The sequence below is a fragment of the Ostrea edulis genome, chromosome 2 (assembly GCF_947568905.1).
Source record: "Ostrea edulis chromosome 2, xbOstEdul1.1, whole genome shotgun sequence".
NCBI classification, from domain to species: Eukaryota; Metazoa; Mollusca; class Bivalvia; order Ostreida; family Ostreidae; genus Ostrea; species Ostrea edulis.
The window spans coordinates 39,205,751-39,228,411 of NC_079165.1; the positions used below are offsets into that span (position 1 = coordinate 39,205,751).

Sequence of the window (22,661 nt, forward strand, 5' to 3'; positions counted from 1 at the left end):
ATGGTGGGGTTGTACAATTTATCAGAAGAGCGATTCTAGGCCCTTGGGCCTCTTGTTTAAATACAAGTTTGGATTTAATTGTCAGAAGTGTTTTCTACCTGAATTTATTGAGGTTTAGCAAATTTGTAATACATATATGATTAACAAAGCAATTTTGATTTTATCAATTATTTTTATGGCCATGTTTTACTTGCTACATAACAAAATTGAGTAAACTTGGAATGCTTCCATCAGGTCGCTGATTTCTTCATCGGAGAGAACGAGTCCTCACCACCAAGAGAGGTCTCATCAACCCCCTCAGTGGAGAATGCACCATTCGACTTCACGGCTGATAAGATGCTGGCGCAGACATCATCTAGCATGGAGGAGCAGTTCCAACTGTCTGATATTGGCAACACAGAACAGGAACCACTTCTATCTCAACAGGCCCAGTACAAAGTGGGAAGTTCAAGGTCACTACTCGATGATGGCAGAAGTCGTGTCCATTTTTCAGTTGGTAATGCATCTGCTGAATTCAATAACTGAATATATATTGAAAGATGAAAGCAACATATTTCAGTATCTCATGTGATAAAACATATGTCTTGTTGTAACAGAGTTTCACAATTGTACGAATGAAACAATCTTAACTTTTTGTGTAGAATGTAAATTTCAAGAGCAGAGAATTAATTGTTTAGGTGGAGATGACAGCTCGGTGAATTTAATGAATATTAGTAAGGACGAATCTGCCCCCTCTATTCCATCACTGAACAAGCACAGCAAGGCATCATTAGGTTCAGAAGGAAGTGGAAAGTAAGTGGATTAAACCATTTTGATGTTTTAGTACAAATTTTATAGATGAGACAACTTTATGGCCCCATGTTTTGTCCTATCATGTTGCTGTGGTGTAATTGATCCCATGTTCCAAGTATAGTGTGATTAGGAAATACTCATCTGCAAAACATGAATTCACTCAAGTCAAAGGATTCAAATTAAAACCAAAAAGCACCAGATAATCTACATTATAAGGTTTCTATGAAATAGAAACTTTCTTGTTATAAAATGTGTGAATTGTGTCATGCATATATAAAAACAGTAGCTTTTTCACATCATTTCATTTCATGTTAAAAGTAAAGGTTAAACTTGATTGATTTAACAAATAAAACCAGAAACTGTCGGGTGTACATCAATGTGTGGTTGCCTTTTGTGAGCAAAGATTTCTTTGATGAAAGAAATAAATTTTCTTTTGACTTGAGTATTTTAAACATGCTACATATTTTCTTTAGTTTCTGTTGAGTGAATGTTTGTGTTGCACAGTTATGTTGATTAAAAGTTCAGGCTACATTCCCAAGTAACCTGAAAATAGCATGTAACATTGGAAAAGAATGGTTTAAGATTCACTGAGTAGATTTCTTTCCCCAAACATTAACAGTGTTATTATTCAGAAGGAACACGGAATTAGAAATGTTAAATGCAATATTGCATTACTTCAGGTCGGGAAAATCACATAGGCATAAGCGTCATCATCACCATGACCACTACAAGACGGAGGATCTATTGCTACGGAGACAAAAGGGAAGTGAGGTCCATTTGGACGTCATGAAGAGTGAGCCAACAGAGGTGGACGAAGCCAAAATGTTACACAAAGTTGATTTGGACGAGATGGCCAGTGAGTAAATCTAATTCAAATTCCTAAATCCAAATGTGGGAAGATTTGTAGATTCAGAAATGAATGCATTGTTTACTTGGTGTATCCTTCCTAGTAAATCTTGTCCTGAATAGAAAAAAGTCTCAGAAATGCCTGTTACTGTTATGACATTATGAATTAACCAGTAAGCGAATACTTTGATATGTATGTGGTATGACTATTTTTCACAGGTCATAGATTGGATAATCTCCATGGAATGCGACGGCATCGAGTAACCAAGAACCATAGTGCCATGTCATCCATTGTCCACATCGGCAAACACAAAAAAACCAAACACAAAATTTTCCAACCAAGAAAGAAATTTGACCACAGGCCACATGAGGTAAAATCATTACACATAATGCAGATGTATATACAGAGAATTTCATAAGTCTTTATAGAGAATTGCAGGTGGATTTACAGAATACCTCATTATAGATGAGTCTGTTTATAAACCCGTTTTCAGACCTGTTTTCTCTTTCCTTTAGGGGTTTTGTAGGTTTTTCTCTCTCAGGAGTTCCTGAATTAATCCATTCTTCTGTGGAAAAAAATGTGAGAAAAATAATCCTTCATTATGTACTTGTGTGGGATAATCCTCTTTAGGATTCAGCAAATCTTGTTCTACTTCCACACTCATACTAATAAAAGATTCTGTTCATCTTTCTTATTCTTCTCCAGCAGATCCTCTCTATAGTCAATTTTTACTTCATATCATAGCAATTCAACTACTGCAATTGTTTATCAGATATTTGTGGGTTTTATGTTTTTGTCATAAAAAACACAGTACCCCAGTTCTACAGTAGAAATATACTGAGCTCTAAAAAGGATTCATTTACGCCACCTTTTTGTTAATTTATTGGTTTAAGAACTGTTCCTGTGTTTCAGATGTTTGTGGAATTGGATGAGCTGTATGAGGGAGAAGGAGAGAACTATGAGTGGAGAGAGAAGGCCAGATGGATCAAGTTTGAGGAAGATGTGGAGGAGGGTGCTGAGAGGTGGGGCAAGCCTCATGTGGCCTCGCTGTCTTTCCACAGCCTGCTGGAGCTGAGGCGGGGCCTGGAGAATGGTACTGCAATGTGTTTGTTGTGATTGTGTACTTCTGCAGTTTGTCCAGAAGTGTTTATTGCTGTTCTACTGAAAGATGGTATGGGGGAAGCACTTTGGTAACCACTGAAGATATGGTTTTCCCTCAGTGATTACCCTACCTTAGTGCACCTTTATGTGCAAGACAGGCACCCAGATGATTTTATTTTCAAGCGCACAAAATAATGAAAGAAATGTTTGTCGTATTACCAATATAATAAGCAGATGTTTTCTTTAGACCTAAATAGCTTTTAATGTTAAACCTCATGCATATTTAATCAGAAATAGTCTCAAGACAGGATTTCTCTGAGCAAATTGCATTAAATCAGATGAAACTTTAAGATCAGCAATTTTCATGAAAAAAAGTTACTGAAACATTTTGTAAATTGGTAGAACATACTTTTATATTTCATTGAAAGATAAAGCCCCAAAAATTATAAATTCCACAAAACATTGTCTAACTTTATTGAATGTGACTTGTAGGAACTTTGATCTTAGACTTGGAGGCTGAAGACTTGCCGTCCATTGTTAATTACGTTGTGAATGATATGGTGATCCATGACCACATCAAAAGTGAACACAAAGGCAAAGTTCTCAAGACCCTGCTGATGAAGCACAAGTATGTAAATCCTACTTCTGAACAAACTGTATCTAATCAAGAGAGTTCATTACTGTATCATAGATCAAATGTGTATTTGGAAAAGTATTTTAGATTTAGGATATATTTTGTAGTAATCTGTATACGGGATAGTTTAGGCAGTGCATGATTTGGATATAGATTTAAAGTTTTAGAACGAAATAAAGATTGAGATAGAATATATTTTTTATATCATGATATAGGAGTTTTTGGGGGTTTGGTTATTTTCTATAATTAAAAGCATGTGGGGATTTTCGGAATAGACTTGCATATTTTTTTGTTTTTCAAGAATTTAGTACTAGTAGTGAATAGACACATGACTATGGCCTCTCTAATGGCACTATTTGTCTGGAAGCATCTAGTTGCAGTTTTAAAACAGTCCTAGGAGATAATTTAAAAGTTGTTGGGTGTTTTTTCATTTGGATTTAGGAAAATCAATTCATGTGTATGCAATGAAAATCTAAACAGAAAGCATGAAGTTGATGAAATCGTTTTAAAATGGTTTAATGTTGTCCTTGTGTGTGTGAAATGTTTTCAAATGATTTAATATAACATTGTCCTTGTGTGTATGTGTGTGTGTGTGTTGTTGAGTATAGTATACTAAGATGTATGAAACTGTAGAGAAATGTTAATGTTGTCCAGCAAACAAAAATCTTTTTATATTTTGATATACATATACCTGATTAGACTTTTAATTTATCAGACATAGGTAAAAACAGATGAAATTTTGGGGTAAAAAAATTCCGATAAATTCAGCTTTGGCTCTGAGCTACTGTATGTTTCAATTCGGCTGTTTTCACCGGTTTTCGTGTGGGAAACCGTAGAACACTCATTGTTATACCTCACTAATTTTCATTTCAAGTTGGAAGTTCAAAATCCCTTTTGACCAACCTTTTCCTGTGTTATGTGAAAATAGATCTGTACACAATTTATATTGGTAAAGCATGTGCCTATTTTTAATTGATGGGAATGCAGAGGAAAACAACAAGACTGGTTATATCTGAGATGTGGTATAAATCAAGTGAAGGACACAGGTTAAATTTAACCTTCATTGTGTATATCATCTATTATAACAATGGCTTCAACAGACTGCGACAGAATTAGATACAATATATTTTGTTGTTTTCTTCTTGTGTTGTCTTTTGATATCAAGTATTAAAACATTTCTTGCCATTGAAATCTTTATCGATGTGAAATGCCAGTTTTCAAGCATGAAATTCTATGTATTATATGCCAAGGCTAAAATATTTATGATATTATAATTGATTTTGGTAATTCATATGGCATGCACTGTATTTCTGTCTGTTGTTGTCAGTCATCAAAATACTACAGAATACAAACTAATCTATAAACATGCATTTAATTCCAAACCATATTCACCATTAATAAAAGAAAAAGCTTGAAGTTGATTTGACTCATCAAATTTGAAGTTCTGCAATTTAATGATTTAGAATTCGGGGGAAGATGACAAACTAAGGTTTTTTTTTGCTTTTTGTGTGTGTGTAAACAATCAAGACATATAGACAGTGGATCAAAGATTTATGTAGAGAAGTGGGAAAGTCGGAGATATGAAAAGTTTCTTTCAGTATTTTTCCTCATCTGTGGACTTATTACATTGCTTTCAGACATGTTGGAGACAAAATGAAAACTTTTATTCGTCGCAACATTTCCTACATGAATCTGAGTGGACTTGACGGCAGCACTAAGAGCAGGTTGTACAATACCAAATCAAACATGGCCGCCTTAGTTGTCAAGGGCGGAAACATATATTGCCATGGTTACTAATATTCATACATATTCTTGTCTTTGTTTTTACTAGTGATGTGTTTAGTGATAATCATTTTGTCTGGTCTTCCATTGTCAAGCATTTTTAGGAAACCTAGCTTGTTCTTTTTGACAGGAAGTAATTGCTCACTTCAATATTTGGTCGGTAAACCTTGACAATTGTGAAGATGCAGATGATACTCTTTATTTATTGGCTTCATTTATCTATCACCCTTCTGTAGCTTACTCCTTTGTCTGATTGTCAATGGTCCTGAGACAGTGTGCTCAAGGATTTGTTGACAACTAGTCACTCACTGCACAAAGGTGTTTGCTTTTGTCACAACATAAATTGGTCCATCTAGTTTGGCATTTAGTCCCTTTTATTTAAAATCCCCTCTAGAAAAATCTCAACTAAAAAATCTTAACCATAATCCTTGGTTAAGGAAGCAAACCTGGGTACCTAAATATAATGGTGGCAGTATCTAACATTTAATACATGCACAATGGGAAAACCCTTGTCTTGCTTTAGCTGTACCCAGGAGAAGTCATTTTCTGGATTTGTTGCTAATTAACTGTCAATACCCAGTAGATTATTATGGTCCTGCATTAAGGATAGTATTGTTTTTCCTTTGTCCACAATTTAATGTGTCAGAGATTCTCTTCTTACTCTATAGAACTCTTTCAAATTTAATAAAATTTTACACATATACAAGAAAATGAATGGAATTTTGCCTAAGGCCTAATGTACCAAACTTCTCTAGAAAGATTCCCTATCACCTGCCATGAACCCTGCCTGAGGTCATTTGCACAAGGTCATTTTCATAGAAAGAATGAAGTTAACCTGTTTTCTCACTAAATATCTCAAATTTAAAAGCAAACACACAAATACCCATAGTATTATTAATTCATAATTGTTATGTACCAATGCAGTCGTAACTAACATATATAAGACTAATCCTCCATATTAAATGTGAAAGAAACATGGAAATCAAAAATGTAATATACATACCCGATAGTCTGGACCATCAGACATTGGACCATTCATCAAAAATCACGTTGATCATAATTCATGGTTACTAATGGTTTCTTGGGGAAACTGCTGGGTTAACTGAATATCATCCCTTTGTCTTCTCACTTTCTTTACTCACAAGATTCTATCAGAAACTGCAATGTGTAAATAATCATATCAGGAAATGATGAGTGTTGCCATGAGTGGATTTGTAAATTACTATATTGAAACTGTGTTGCATTCGGTCTTGCATGATATGTGGGAACAAGATTGCAATATATGCCGTTGTTTGGAGCTGACATTTAGAATGTAGGCTATGCTCGAAGCTACATTAGTAGGCAACCGTACTAGTGAACTTTTGTCATATTACATATGGGATAGAACTTGGCAGAAATTAAGTCAGAGGTTTTGAAAGACCAGAAATCGTTCTGTGATAGGACACCTCCAGTATTTGTGTTTAGCAGAGTATGTGTTGCGTAATTCTTGGCCAGTGCATGATAAAAAAAAAAATCTCCTCCTTGTGGTCTAGGTGTTTATCCTTCGCAGTGCATGTGTTACAGTCGTTATTGCATGTAGCATGTTGTTTATGTTTATTCTAATGACTATTTCATATTACGTTTTAGCATTATATTTATATTATACATGTTTGTGATGTAGGGCTGCAACAATACACTGACCTCATGATATGATGCCTATCGAGATATTCAGCTAATAATATGTTACGTATCTATTATGAGTATTACTGAATACAGTAAAATATGGTTATAGCGAACCTCCAGGGCCAGCAAATATAACCAAACTTTGTTATACAGTAAAACACAAGTATAGCGAACTTCCAGGGCCAGCGAAAAACAGTTCATTATAACCAAACTTCATTATACAGTAAAACACAGTTATAGCGAACCTCCAGGGCCAGCGAAAAATAGTTCATTATATAACCAAACTTCATTATACAGTAAAACACAGTTATAGCGAACCTCCAGGGCCAGCGAAAACCAAACTTCATTATACAGTAAAACACAGTTATAGCGAACCTCCAGGGCCAGCGAAAAACAGTTCATTATATAACCAAACATCATTATACAGTAAAACACAGTTATAGCGAACCTCCAGGGCCAGCGAAAAACAGTTCATTATAACCAAACTTCATTATACAGTAAAACACAGGTATAGCGAACCTCCAGGGCCAGCGAAAAACAGTTCATTATATAACCAAACATCATTATACAGTGAAACACAGTTATAGCGAACCTCCAGGGCCAGCAAAAAACAGTTTGTTATATAACCAAACTTCGTTATATCCAATAGAATTTTTATTTTCATTTTATAGGGGAATTAATATCACTTCAAAGTAACTGTTATAGCATGGTTATAAGTGTGTTTTACTGTATGTCAGTTTAAAAGCATTGTTTGGACAACTCAATGAAATAACGTTTGCATGTTAGTAACATTTGAAATGTGTATTATTGCTATCGTAGAACCCACAATTTTCTCATATTCTTCATCTGTGGGCTGTTGGTGACAGAATTAAATGAAGTACATTCTTTATCTGTCTTTTTCTCAGAAACCATTTTGTAAACAGAAAATTTATATGAATTCAACCCGAGTAAATTCAACCGAAGTGAACCGAAATGTGGTGCATTTTACCATCATGGTTTATTGTTGCATCCTTATTGTTATATACTTAGAAAGTAGATATATGTCCATTATTAGAAATACATGTTTTTTTATGAGGAGAAATGAAATACCCTTTATTCCATTTGTAAAACATTTCTTCAGTTGACATGTACATGTGTTTAATGCTAAAGTGACTGATGTGTTTAGATGTTCTTCCAGGTACAGTTACAAAGAAAAATATCATCTTTTACATAAACATGTAGATCAACAATGTGTACCATCATTTTATCTTGCACTTCTTTTGCAGTATACAGTGGGAATTTTCACCCCAGTATTATTTTTTTCTTCTTCTGATTTTGTCTCTATTCGAAATGGGCGATAAAATTCTTTTAATTACTTTAATGTAGCGAAAAGTGGCTCTGGTTACATTTTAATGTAGCTGAATTAATTTTCCAATATGTTTGGGTGAAAAACTTCCCTGTATATAGGGAAACTGTGCTAACGAGTTAAATCAGTTAAATTACCCTGATGCCTTACTGTTGCTGATATCTATAAGTAACAATTGTCTGTGCACCACTTTCAGACATCAGAAGGAAAAGTCATCTATAAGGCGGTCCATAACATCAACCAGTTTCCGTTCCTCTACATCGTTGGAGAAAATGGTGGACACTCCTTCAGAGACGGCGCTAAAGAAGGAAAAGGAAGCTTCGCAAAAAGCGAAGAACAATGAAGTGAAAAACCTTGAATTTGTTAAAGTCGATGTGGACAATAACATGGTATGCTATGTGTGGCTGGACATTGTAGAATTGTACTCATCATGTAATATTGAGTACAATTCATAATTTGAGAGTCTTGTTTTCAGTAACATATTTCTTTATTTGTACATATAGTAGATATTTTTAAAAAGTCAGAGTCTATGAGCATTTTGTTAAACTCATTGTAATTTAAAACATATTAGAAAGTTGTAGTTAAGGTCGTGCGTGACACTTCTGCCATTTGTTTCTTAAAACTATTTTTCATCTCAATATGAAGAGTTAGTTCTTTTATGATTTCGGATATAGGTTTAAACTTTATATTGTAGTAATATTACCATACTTCATATATTGGGACTGGTTAGCTCAGGATTAGACCACCTACAAGTAACTCAAGGGTCCCACTGGGTTCAATTCCCTATTGACCCAAAGATTTATCTCCCCTACAATAACTTAGTAATGTCCATATATACAAGCTTCTGTATTATGCAAGAGGTTTAATTTACATTTTTACTTGCTACAACCAGGAATTATCAGCTAACTCAAAATAAGACCTGGCAATATACCCCAAGTTATTTTGTAGACAAGATCGGATGCAAGTAAGATGTACCTGAAATGTCAAGAAAAATGATATATTATTGAGAAAGGTTGTGCATGAGATTAATTGTTGAGAAGTGTGAGTACAATGTAGTCATGTATATTTTAGCATGCTGATGGGGTTCATATCGGGATTACTACTAATGAGAGTCGTCAGAAGAACATCCAGGACATCATGAGGAGAATCCCCAAGGATGCCGAGGCCCTGACGGTACTAGTGGGCTGTGTGGACTATCTTTCCAAGCCTGCTATGGCTTTCGTTCGTCTGGCAGAGGGACAGGTGCTAGATAATTTGACAGAAGTGCCACTTCCTGTGCGTTTCTTGTTCATACTTTTAGGCCCAGAGAATGCCATGGACTATCATGAAGTTGGTCGATCCATTTCCACCTTAATGGCTAATCAGGTACTGTGGAAATTGGTGAATCGTTTTTTTTAAAAAAAGATTATGTTTGGACATATGAACCAATATCCTCTTTTCGGTTAATCAGTTTTGAAGTAGGGGTTATGGACAAAACATATAGATCTGATATAGTGTAAAGTATATGAAATTAATCCCCTTGAAAATATTCAGTCTCAGATTGCAGTAGAACAGAACTAATGTACCAGTGCTTGTGTATGTACATGTCATTCATAAATCTGTGTATTTTCAGCACTTTCATGACATTGCCTACAAAGCCATTAGTAGGGATGAGTTGCTTCATGCCATCAATGAATTTCTGGATGAATCTATCGTACTGCCCCCTGGTGACTGGGACCAGAAGACTCTACTCCCTATCATGGACATGGCAAGGAAAAAGGCCCGAACCATGAGAAGAAAGAAACATAAAGAGGAAGAGAAAATGGGTGAGTGTACTGAAGTACCTAATGTGTACCTAAGTACTAAAACTGTCTTGGTACTTCCATCTCAGGCCTCTAATAAACTGCATGTACCGTATTACTCGCCTATAATTCGGTTGTATTTTTTAAGGTTAATTTGCCATTGACACGCTTATAAGTCGGTACAAATTTTTCTCAGAATCGGTGGACAATTTCAAGTCAATGCTCTTGTGTTTTTACCTATGTTTCAAAAAATATTTTGAGAAATTAATAATTATGAGGTACTCAATATCCAAGCCATATCTGTTTGGGGTTTAAATGCAACCCTTGATCTATTATGGACAATGATCTCTTGTTTACCTAAGCAATTATGGTCTCCTAATTACCAGTACCTGACACCTTGTATACTTAGTGGCACATGCCTCATGAAAACTGTTATTGTGGGACTCCAGTATAATTCATTGTATCAACAATAGAGTTTTTAAGAGTCAAGAATGATGATCTAAATTATCTTTTAACAATATTCAATCTTTTATGAAATATATTTCAGCCGGTATACATATGAATATTTCAATATTAAATCGGGTTCGTAATTCAATTTTACCGATAAACGATAGATTAGTTGAATTGAAAGTATTAGTTACTTGTATGTAAATAATTTTTAACTAGATAAAAATATGTAAATACTTGTACTTTATACATAATTTTGAAATACATAAACAATACAATATGTCTAGATATTTGTGAACAATAATCATTTGTGTGGTAGTCCATGATAATCGTCGGAGTTGTTTAAAAAACACTACATTGTGCCGCCCAGAAAAATACCAATCTTCTTAGGATGCGCCTATAAGTCGGACACAGAGTTTTGGACCAAAAATTGACTCCCAAAAATCCTACTTATAGGCGAGTATATACGGTAATGCTGCATTAGTAAATTTAATTCTGGATTATATTCATCCTCACTTATGAAAACCAATATTAAAGAATAAGGAGCACAATACATCTCTGATAAGGTCTGTTGTAATCTATATATGTAACAGTAAATTTGACAACTCAAACTTGCTTTCTCTCTTCGACAGCTCTTTTGAAGAAAGAGGTGGAGGACAAAATTCCTCTGGACCCAATCAAAAGGACCGGTCGCCTGTTTGGGGGACTGGTCAATGACATCAAGAGACGATATCCTCACTACTGGAGTGATTTTAAAGACGCACTCCATTTCCAATGTGTTGCATCCTTCATATTTATTTTCTTTGCTTGTTTATCACCAACAATAGCCTTTGGAGGTTTGTTAGGTAAGTTTAGGTATAATGTGCCGTTTTATGAAGTTTTGTAGACTATTCACTTCTTAAAAAAAGGATGAAATTTATTAAGTATATGAACATTAGAACTTGTAAAAGGCATCATCAAATGTCACTAAACTCTGCAAACACTCATTTTTGTACACATCGTAGCATTATTTTCCCCACTTGCTAGCTTATTCAGCATAAGACTCCAGTTTACTATTTGTCAATTATCTATATGTTGCATGTAATTTAACTATTCACAATTCCAACCCCTTCTTCTTAACCACAGACAAACTTCAACCAAACATAGCACATAGCAATTTTCATCAGTCAGTGGTACATGTGAATGTATCCAGAGTGGTGCCCCCTTAAACCATGCAATCCATAGTATTGAAATTGAAGGTTATTTTAAAATTATATCCCCTTGAGCCACTCAGCCGGACTTAGCTACTGTACATTTAATTATGTGTCAAAGGACCAGGAATACTTTTAGAGATTAAATCCATGACTAGGATTATCATATTAATATACAAGACTCCTTGTGTAGTAGATAGATAGATTACTATTTATTAAAATGATGTGCAATAATCCTTGTGTCATGTAAATCGTAGTTATACAAATCATGAGCTTTAGCTCATACTGTTAACTCGCATATACAAGATTCACTTCACTGTGTGATTGGTCAGGCTGTGGATTATAAGTCTGTTGTTGCTATACTAGGTGAGAAGACCAATAAGTACCGGGTATACAAGATTAACTTCACTACTTGTGATTGGTCAGGCTGTTGTTTATAAGTCTGTTGTTGCTACACTACATGTGATTGGTCAGGCTGTTGTTTGTAAGTCTGTTGTTGCTACACTACATGTGATAGGTCAAGCTGTTGTTTATAAGTCTGTTGTTGCTACACTAGATGAGAAGACCAATAAATACCGGGTATAAAAGATTAACTTTACTACATGTGATTGGTCAGGCTGTTGTTTATAAGTCTGTTGTTGCTACACTAGGTGAGAAGACCAATAAGTACCGGGTATACAAGATTAACTTCACTACTTGTGATTGGTCAGGCTGTTGTTTATAAGTCTGTTGTTGCTACACTAGGTGAGAAGACCAATAAATACCGGGTATACAAGATTAACTTTACTACATGTGATTGGTCAGGCTGTTGTTTATAAGTCTGTTGTTGCTATACAAGATGAGAAGACCAATAAGTACCGGGTATACAAGATAAACTTCACTACATGTGATTGGTCAGGCTGTTGTTTATAAGTCTGTTGTTGCTACACTAGGTGAGAAGACCAATAAGTACATGGGAGTGACAGAGACCATCATTAGTACATCTCTCAGTGGCCTCATATATGGCTTGTTCTCAGCTCAACCATTGATGATCCTTGGAGCCACAGGCCCAGTGCTGGTTTTTGAGGAATCATTATATCAAGTATGAACATTATTGAAGTAGAATTTTCTCTTTTAATGCATGATATTATTTTATATTCATCTCAACCCTGATTTTTAAGTAGATGTGGGTTGTTTGTTTTTTTTGTAATCATTATTATTTACTATATTGGAAAGGGGCTAGTAAACCACATATATTTTTGTCATGAGTTACTGTTCTTGACACAATAGCAATTTGATAGAAGATACTCAGAGGACGACTAATCATTTAGTTTTACAAATAAAATTTATACAAGATCAGAAATCTTTTATAGATGGATTGGGAATCCAATTTTGAATATTCAAAATTTTATTTTCTATTAAATTTTGCAATATTAAATTTAAAAAACATGTTTTAATGCAGCTGTAGGTAGAGTTAGATACATGTTGCCAAAATTAGACAGATTACAAAAGATTGTACTTAGATATTAATTATCTCATATATATGTTTGGCTCCCTTGAGAGAGGGTATGTTAATTGATGATGAGGTGAGGTTTGTGGATGAAATTCACAGTTGTTTGGAGAGCAGTGGACACTACAATTACTAGATTAATTTTGCTGTGATTTAAAAGACATAATGGATATTTTATGATAGGGTACTTAGAAACCATGTATGATCTCAATTTATGCCCTTTCTGTGTATGTAATGAAGACACACTATAGAAAAATTTGGGCCATCTATCCAGTGTGGGTGTTGGGCCTTTACTGGCACCTGTCTTGGCTGCCCTTTCTGTGTATGTAATGAAGACACACTATAGAAATATTTGGGCCATCTATCCAGTGTCGGTGTGGGGCCTTTACTGACACCTGTCTCGGCTGCTCTGAACTGTCCTGTTATTGAAATTTTAAAGTAATTCAAAATATTATTTAATATTCCTTTTCTCTAAAACAGTATGATGTTATAAAGAAAACATTTTTTTAAAAATGATTTGTGTGTGTGTGTGTACATACCAGTAGATATATAATTATGTCAGTATATATATTTTAAAAAATTATTTTTTTTTTATACAGTTTTGTGATAGTTATGAAATTGAGTTTCTACCCATGCGGTTTTGGATAGGATTCTGGGTAATGCTAATTACCTTTATTGTGATTGGACTAGAAGGCAGCTTTCTTGTTAAGCACATAACCCGCTTTACTGAAGAAATCTTCACCATAGTCATCTCGCTCATCTTCATCTATGAGGTTGTCAAAAAGATAAAGGCGGTAAGTATGTGAACAGTATTATGAACTATTCATTATCACATGTTCACCAAACTCTTCAGGGGACATAGAATACACCGTTTGTTCCAACACATGTAAATCGTCAGCATTGAAAATATTTTCCCAGAAATCGGCATGCAAAGATTCTTCATACTGTCTGGGAAATATACTGGTTCTTTGATCGTTCTGGAGTAGAGCAACATCCCACATTACATATGCTGAAGTCAAGGGGGGCCACTCTAATCCAGTAATTGCTGATGTAAATTTATTTAATGATGATGAAGAGATTGAGCCAACATTTGGACTTATGCTTTAACAAAATGTTCAATTCATGACAACAATTTCTTTCAAGAAAGAGACTCTCACGATATTTATTGCACGTGAATGAAAGTTGGATTACTGTATATGAAACCATTAGATTATTAAATACCAAAGGAATTACATTTTTAGATTTTTATTTTGTGTATTTTTTTTTATTAATCAGTAATCTTTAAAAAATTGAATTCTGTAAGTAATTTATTAATACAAGAAGTGAATGAGGAATGTATGTGAATATAAATGCTTTGATGTATTGCAATATTTTCTTGTAGACTTTCATTGATCATCCCTTACTGGAATCCTACACAGACTGTAATGCCAGTACTTTCAATGTCTCATCCAACATATCAATCAACGACACATCACCATACCTGATAGTGTCCCCCACAGAGAACCTCTACACCTCGGAACAGGAGCCACACCCTTACCACAACACCACACCCAAACCAAACACCTCCCTACTCTCACTCGTCTTGATGTTGGGGACTTTTTTCATTGCTTACTTTTTGAGAATTTTTAGGAATAGTAAATTTTTAGGCAGAAGTGTGAGTAGTTTTCTGAAATTTCAAGAGTTATGGTTCTTTGCATGAAAATACAATTGTCGGGGCTGGTAGGGGACACATATATTGTACATCTGCTTGTGTAGCTTTATAAAAGAAAGCTTCAGAGCTGTTGAATTATCAATTTGTGCTGTTTTACAGGCAAGAAGAGCTCTGGGAGATTTTGGAGTGGTCATTGCCTTGTTTCTTATGGTGCTTCTTGATGCCATAACACCTACAGTTTATACTCAGGTACTTTTGGATTATCAATTAACTGGACATTTCAGTCATTTTTAAACTTTTGTAGATATGTAGGAAAGCCCAAAAAGTCACTTGAATTTCAAGTTACTGAAAGTCGCCTGTTTTAGGGTGCCATCAAATGATGATGCCTCTGTATTGAGGCATAGGCATGTTTCAGCACCATTAACTGATGTCAGGTGGAAAATCACAATATCAATGAAAAATGTCATTAACTGATGTCAGGTGGAAAATCACAATATCAATGAAAAATGTCATATAATAACTGATGTCAGGTGGAAAATCACAATATCAATGAAAAATGTCATTAACTGATGTCAGGTGGAAAATCACAATATCAATGAAAAATGTGAATATGACAATAGAGCAAACCTGTGTTCAGTTGTAGAGTTTTCTGTCTTTAGGGGTCTGTATTTTACAAAAATTAGGTCATTTTTAATGTCATTGAATTACAAATGAACCAATATGTGTAAATTTTGATGGGCATTGAATTGTATTTGTTAGATGTGAATTAACTGGACATTTCCATCATTTTTAAAGTTTTGTGGAGCAGATATGAATTCAGTGTGATTTTCTTTGCAGAAATTATTGATCTCTGATGACTTTACACCAACTGACAGCTCAAAGAGAGGCTGGTATGTTCCACCAATGGGAATTAAAAAACGAATGAAAACAGATATGATCATTGGAGCATCACTACCAGCTTTTCTTCTCTTTATTCTTCTATTCTTAGAAACTCAAATCACAGAGTAAGTACCATTTATCAATCTTCATCATTCACAAACTTCCAGTACTACAGAACAATAATGGTTATAAGAGATATCTCACAAAAGTATTAATTTTATTATTTTTATTTTTGATTCAGTAGAAGTGACTGTTGTTCAAGTGTAGAGAGTATTTAAATTATCCATGGTACTACCCTTCTATAAGTCTAAGCAAACTGATGGTTAGGTGCAATGGCCAAAATCTACATATTTGTGCGAGGCCTGCAGGCATTCTTTCAGCAAAGAAAAAATATTTATATAAAAAGACTAGATATGTTGCAAAAAAATGTCTGTATTAAGATTTATATTTTAAATGTATTGTACATAATGCATAAAACCATGAATAAATCCTATGTGTGTTTACTTTCAGAATGACTTTGAATAAAAAGGAATTCAAAATGAAGAAGGGCTCAGGGTATCATTTAGACCAGGTGTTGCTAGGGATCATCACATTTATCGGGGGACTGTTTGGGTTGCCATGGATGTGTGCTGCTACAGTGCGAACTTTGTGTCATGTTTCATCTCTCAGTGTATATAGCCGATATCATGCGCCTGGTGAAAAACCAAAACTTGTTAAAGTTCGGGAGCAACGGGTCACAAATATTGCTGTCAATTTGTTGTTAGGTAAGATATTTGGTAAAAGAAGTGTAAGATCCATTTTTGTCTTGAACATGTATCAGATCTGGAATTTAAATATGGAGAGGAATCTCAAGATTTGTCTTCCTTCATCCTTATCTGAAGAACAATTAATGAACTTTAATTGGCCTTTTGCTGCTTATGCATGTCTTATATTTTAAACTAAAAGTCAACCTGCTAGCTGTGAGATTCTTGCATATAGGCAACCTCTAAAAGTATATAGATATGTTTAACCTCATGTATGTCCATTAACTCCATTTTGATGGTGTCTACATTATGTTGTAGGTTTATCGTTGTTATGGGGTCCTTTGTTGCGACTTGTACCTATGGCTGTCCTGTTTGGTATATTTTTATATGTGGGTGTGTCCGCCTTAAGTGGCCTTCAGTTATATCGCAGAATCAAGTTGTTATTTATTCCCAACAAGCATCATCCTTCCACTGGATATGTCAGAAGGGTAAGTACTAGCAAGCAAGGCTTTTATCCCGCATTTTAAAAGTACTTATTTCAGATATGGTAAATATTCAAAAAGAAATAATTCATTAGTCAAGTCGAATTATTTCCCTGTTTTGCGATTACAGTTGAAATATTTTGTATAGTTCAATATATGTATTCACCCATTTAGCTCTCCTTCTAAACCAAAGATGTGGATGAAATAATTGGGGGGGAAGGGGGGTATGTGTTGTTATATACAGAGTTTCACAGAATAAACATTGCACATAGGTATTATATGCAGAATGTATCTACATGGTGGTTTGCCAAGAATGCTATACGAGGGTTGTCTATAAAGTTCTTGGACAAGTGTCGTTTAATGGGATTCAGGCGACTGACATCATACATTGAAACTGACAATAACCAGTATAAGATATTAAAAATATAGTGGAAAACAGAAGGAAAGCTGCATTGATTTACACCTGATATTGTCATAATAAACAAAGCAAGGCAGAGCAATGATGTAAAAAGATCAAGTGTTTTGATGTATTGGTGCTAACGTTGAATGTTCGTCCTAATGTAAATAAGAATTTTATGACTATTTACACCAAGGTTCAAAAATTTCACATGATGAAAAATGGATAGATTTTAGTAAATGCAGAGAAGCTGAGGCTTATTCTTTGTTACTTAATGTACTTTAATTCATACGTATGCACACTTTAGATTAGTTAGAAATGTAAAACACTCAGAGAAATATTAGCATTGTAATTATACAAACAGTTTCCTAGGGCACGGAAAGAGATAACAGTGAATGATATTCATTACAAAATTGAGAGGAGAAAACATTATTGATATGTACATGTAATTGATATATAGTATCTTTGGGGAGGGGTTGAATGCTTAAGCTTTCTTTATATGTAATTTCAAAATGGATGTCCTTTTGTTAATTCAACTGACATAGGTAATGGTAAGGTAAAAAAAGAACAGGATTCTGTGGAATTTGAATTTAAAAAACAAAGACATTTTAAAGAAAACATGTTCTCAGTGATTGTTGTTTATTCTTGAACATATTGCTGCAATGGAGAGTTGCTTTGTCCAAGAGAACCTGTCTTTACCATGTATGGCCTGAGAATCTAACAGAGGAAATTTACTTTGCATTAGTTATAGATACCATTTACAATGGTATAATATTTATTAGTAAGTATTTAAAAATTACTTGCACTGTTGATGTATTTTTGCATTAAGCTCACTAATTTTGTGTTGATTTATTTGTAGGTCCGAACCATCAAAATGCATCTCTTCACCATTATTCAGGTTCTGCTTCTGGCGTTGATGTTTGGTCTCAAACTTTCCCCGGCTGCTATTGCCTTCCCACTCTTTGTTATTCTACTTATTCCTGTCCGACTCAAAGCCATGGGATATTTCTTTTCTGAACAAGAACTTAATGAGGTGAGCCAAAAATAAAAGATGCGTAAAGCTGTGTCATGTATCTGAAAACACATGGGTCATTTTCAGCACTGTAGAGCTATTGGGAATCACATTGTATGTTATTCATTATGTAATCTCCAATTGCTAAAGCCATGTATTCGTCTTATACAAGTCATGAACGATGTCGTACACCATCTCATTGAAAATGATACACTAATTATGCATTTTATTTCATGACAGCTTGACAAAGAGGATGAAGACAGCGATTTTGAAGATGAGGATGACAGAGACTTTTACCAGCTGGCTCACATGCCGATTTAAACTCACAACTTTTAAACTCGATAGTTGCAAATGTTCAGCATGGACAGCCATTACCGTTGACCTTTGTGTGCTTATTGAAACTTTTTCATACTACTTCCTGTCCAAATTTGGTGCAAATATTGTGATAATGAAATACTGTATTTTCAATCATGTTGAAATGTGTGTGGGGTTGAACAATTGAAGGGTACAGTAGGTCGACTATAGATGCCATATGTGTGAATTTCAAACCTGCCAAATTTTTTATTTTTAAGCTCTGTATGTTTGTGAAATCCATTAATTTATAGCTCAAGTATGTCATATGTTTTAACACAAAGATTTATTTTTTGAAACGTTTCTTTATACTATTTAAAATAAGATATGAATTTTTTTCTTGTCTCCAAAAACATGTTCAAAGTTATCATAGTCCCATAGAGGAAAATTGGGGGTTTGACCCCTGGAAAACATGATTATATATGAGGATTTGGGGTTACATGCAAAAAGTACTGATGAAGAGATGGTTGCTATTCTAGATAGAATTGAATAAAGAGAGAAAGACATAACGCTAGATGGTATGCTTTTACATGAGTCAGTTCATTTTGTGTAATGTGTATGTTGCATTTCTTGTTATGTTTGTAAATTGTAATGCAGGTTTTTGTGCTGATGTTCGAAGAGAAATTCACTGGTACCTTGAAATAGCCATGGTAATGTAGGATCTGAACAAAGTCACAAATGGTCTCAATGCATATATCCAGAACAAAATCAGGACTAAATACAAATTTATAATCCCCGTCCAACATAGTTGGAGGAGATATAATGTATGATAGAGTTTCAGTGTGTTTAACACCAACATGTAAGTTATTGAATATATCCAGTTGTAATGGGATGCTTCTCTTGATGATGCTATTTTTTCATTTGTTTTTCAGTTCATTGAAGAAAATAGTTTTAGTGTGTTAATAATGTGATGTTAGGTTAACAACAATAGTAGAACAGCATTTTGTAGTAGCTTGGTGCATGGTAAATGATATATATGGGTGCTATTAGCAGTCGTAAGCAATAAAAATGCAAGTATTAATGGTTTAATCAATAATGTATATCTAAATGCATCAAATTGTTGCTACGTTATTAAATGCACTTTCATTGGTTTAAAAATCTTTCTATGGTAGTATTTTATAGTTGTCAGTTACATCAATTTTGTCATATATGACGAGGATTAGAATTGAAATGTATAGATTGTAGTAACGTAATTTTATCAGAGTTTTATATTTTTAATCTTTTCCATAATGAATGGGTGATCCCAAACAATGATTTAAAAGACTAACTGATGGGGGATAAGAACCCAGAATGCTCTCTTTCTTCTGTCAAATTGACATGCTCAAAGAATCCCTGTGCTGTCTAGTCTTTTATTTGTAATAGCTAAGTTTTATCAGTGGACCTGCAATCTCTAGTCACTAATAGAAAAATGGCATTTACTGAGTTACAGTTACAAGAAACTTAGTAAGGCAGACAGCTAGTAGGAAATGGTAGTTAAAGTTTCTGATTTTCTTTTTTTATCTTTCTGGCTGATTGAAGTTGGGTTTTTAATCAGAAATTACAATAGAAATATGCATTTACTATTGTTTGTTTTGCAGTTTAAATTTTTTGTATGATTTTTTTGATATTCATGCAGAAAATTTACATTGTTTTGTTCATCTGTGTGTTATGTGTACACTCCAACACAAATGTGTTCATACTGAAGACAGCAAAAATACAGAAAGCATTTATTGATCAGAGTAGAAAATATGTCGATCCTCCTTCATCAGGGTATTTGAAAACTGAACTTTGTGTGGCTGTGGAAGATTGAAATGATGTTCATGCATTTAGTATTTGTGTTATTGAAATATTTGTATATTTCCTTTTCTAGATGTTACCTTTTCCTCTGCCTGCAAAGTTTATTATTTTTGTGAATTTGAAATATTAATGTAGGTGGTGTACATACGAGGATTTTTTTTCTCTTTTCTTTTTTGTGTTTTGTTTTGTGGGGTGAATCCATCAGAAAGTGAATGATAGGTATTCTTATGTTAAGGTGTATAGAAGTCTTGCTCAATACGAAACAGTCCACATTTCTTTTTTTATAACTCCCCTCTTTTCTCTAACAAAGAGCATTCCCTTAATATTTGTTTGTTTCATAACATTGCTGTAAATATAGTTTATTGTGAACAATTTTGTAATATATATCTAAATATTTATTATTATATATATAAACAGACAGCTACCGTGTATGCACTAGTGTTGCAGAAAAATTGTTATCTGTGTCTTTTTTGTTACGTAATTTTATCTCATTTTCAATGAGAATTTAGAGAGTAGGTTAGTATGACTGGCATTTACATGTTTTCTTTTTCACGCTTAATTAATATATTCAGTCAGATAGACAGTTTGATAGTCATTTGTTGTTTACTGTTTTGTTATGACTCGAGCAGTTTTTGAGAACAGCCATTGATTCTGTGTAACCACATGTATATATACATTATATTTGAATATCTGTATTGATGGATACTTGCGCTACACATTTTTGCCATATGAGACAATTGCGAATGAAATCATGATTTTTTTAAAAGATTGTTAATTTCAGGATTTGTACCTTGAAATTTCATAGGAAGTCTGTGATTAAAGGTTGTTTTGTTTTTAAAGAGAGGATTTTCTTGTCTTTTCCAGTTCTATTGATTTTCTAGTCGCATGTGTTTGTACAACACATGCAGATATTTTTAGTCACAAAGAAAAAAGTTTAGCAAAATTGTTTAGATACAGACATACTCATGTATACAGATTCACAAGTTATGGAATACCCTAAACCAATCTGGTATTTAGCTCACCTGAGCTGAAAGTCTGCCATCCTTCTGTCTGTCCATCTTCTGTAAACTTTTCACATTTTCAACTTCTTCTCCAAAACAGCTGGGCCAATTTCAACTAAATTTGGCAAAAAGCGTCCTTGGATGAAGGGGATTCAAGTTTGTTCAAATGAAGGGCAACACCCTTCTCCAAGGAATGTAAATTCAAGTTTGTTAGAATCATGGCCCCTGGGAGTTGGGTTGGACCACAATTGAAGATCAAAGTTTGACATGCTCAATAACAACAGGGTCATAATATGCAAGCGTTTTCAGGTAATACAGATTCAAGTTTGATCAAATCATGGTCACAGGAGATATGGTGGGGTCTCAGTAGGGGAACAAAGTTATTGTTGGAGAAATCAAGGGTAATGGCCAATATTAGTCATATTGATATGCAAGTTTTAATTTTTGTGGCCCCTGGCCACAGTTTTACATGGGAATACATGTACACGTGTATGTAGTAAAAAGTCTTTTAAAATGAAACACAATTAAGGCTATGATTTAAGTCATGTTGATAGTCTTGCACGCATCCTTAGGTAATGCAGATTCCAATTTATTCAAATCTTCAATCTGTTGCATATCAAGCTGAAATTTTGTCCTTCTAACTTGGTCATCATATTTTACAGAGTATTTGTAAAGGTATGGATGATTTTATCGATAGTATACCTGTAGAAGGTTAAATTCTAAAACTTACAAAAAACGTGAAACAATTATATAAATCGAAAGAGGGATGAGATAGACAGGGAATTCACACATTTCATAGAAATTATTACCACCAAAAAAATTATCATAAAAAGGGGGGGGGGAATAATATCCATACTTTTTAAATGACGCATTTTAAGTAAAGAATATTTGAAATCTGATACATTGTTCGAGAATGTATATATAACGTTTCCATATGAGTGAAAGATTCTCGAAAGGGACGTTAAATCAATCAATCAACTGTATATATGATAAACTTTGATCCATATCCATTCATTTTGAAAACTACGCAAACAATAACACACCTCAATCTTTGTTGACACAACAAATAAACTCTCGATTCACCATGAGCTTCTGTCATAATGTACAGAATATATAACCTTTTTAAAATACCCTTAAAACACGGTAGGGAGTAGATTTTGATCATTAAAAGGGGGGAAAGAGGGGGGGGGGGGTCGTGAATCATTCCTTAAAGTGTAGGGCTAGAATCAGGATCAAATTTCACACTTTAGGTTAATGTAGGCAAAATAATCCTGTCCAGAACCATTGTTAGCAACATTA

General features: G+C 34.1%; 1 protein-coding gene across 8 annotated transcripts in view; it reads left to right on the plus strand.

Annotated features, from left to right (window-relative positions):
• The window catches only part of LOC125678217 (anion exchange protein 2-like), a 47,179-nt gene extending 25,979 nt beyond the window's left edge, over positions 1-21,200 (plus strand). For 7 of the 8 annotated variants that reach the window (XM_048916475.2, XM_048916476.2, XM_056153950.1 and 4 more), the window contains 20 exons: positions 235-496; positions 678-792; positions 1,473-1,648; positions 1,858-2,009; positions 2,552-2,732; positions 3,233-3,368; positions 5,012-5,098; positions 8,360-8,552; positions 9,235-9,528; positions 9,776-9,968; positions 11,024-11,236; positions 12,514-12,662; positions 13,670-13,864; positions 14,452-14,724; positions 14,881-14,970; positions 15,559-15,725; positions 16,111-16,364; positions 16,662-16,831; positions 18,082-18,255; positions 18,475-21,200. In XM_048916475.2, coding sequence (XP_048772432.1) covers positions 235-496; positions 678-792; positions 1,473-1,648; positions 1,858-2,009; positions 2,552-2,732; positions 3,233-3,368; positions 5,012-5,098; positions 8,360-8,552; positions 9,235-9,528; positions 9,776-9,968; positions 11,024-11,236; positions 12,514-12,662; positions 13,670-13,864; positions 14,452-14,724; positions 14,881-14,970; positions 15,559-15,725; positions 16,111-16,364; positions 16,662-16,831; positions 18,082-18,255; positions 18,475-18,555 — 3,555 coding nt within the window. In that variant the 3' untranslated portion in view covers positions 18,556-21,200. The remainder of the gene's footprint in view (positions 1-234; positions 497-677; positions 793-1,472; positions 1,649-1,857; positions 2,010-2,551; positions 2,733-3,232; positions 3,369-5,011; positions 5,099-8,359; positions 8,553-9,234; positions 9,529-9,775; positions 9,969-11,023; positions 11,237-12,513; positions 12,663-13,669; positions 13,865-14,451; positions 14,725-14,880; positions 14,971-15,558; positions 15,726-16,110; positions 16,365-16,661; positions 16,832-18,081; positions 18,256-18,474) is intronic. The other variant, XM_048916481.2, reaches the window with a different exon arrangement.
• Positions 21,201-22,661: the final 1,461 nt, after the last annotated feature.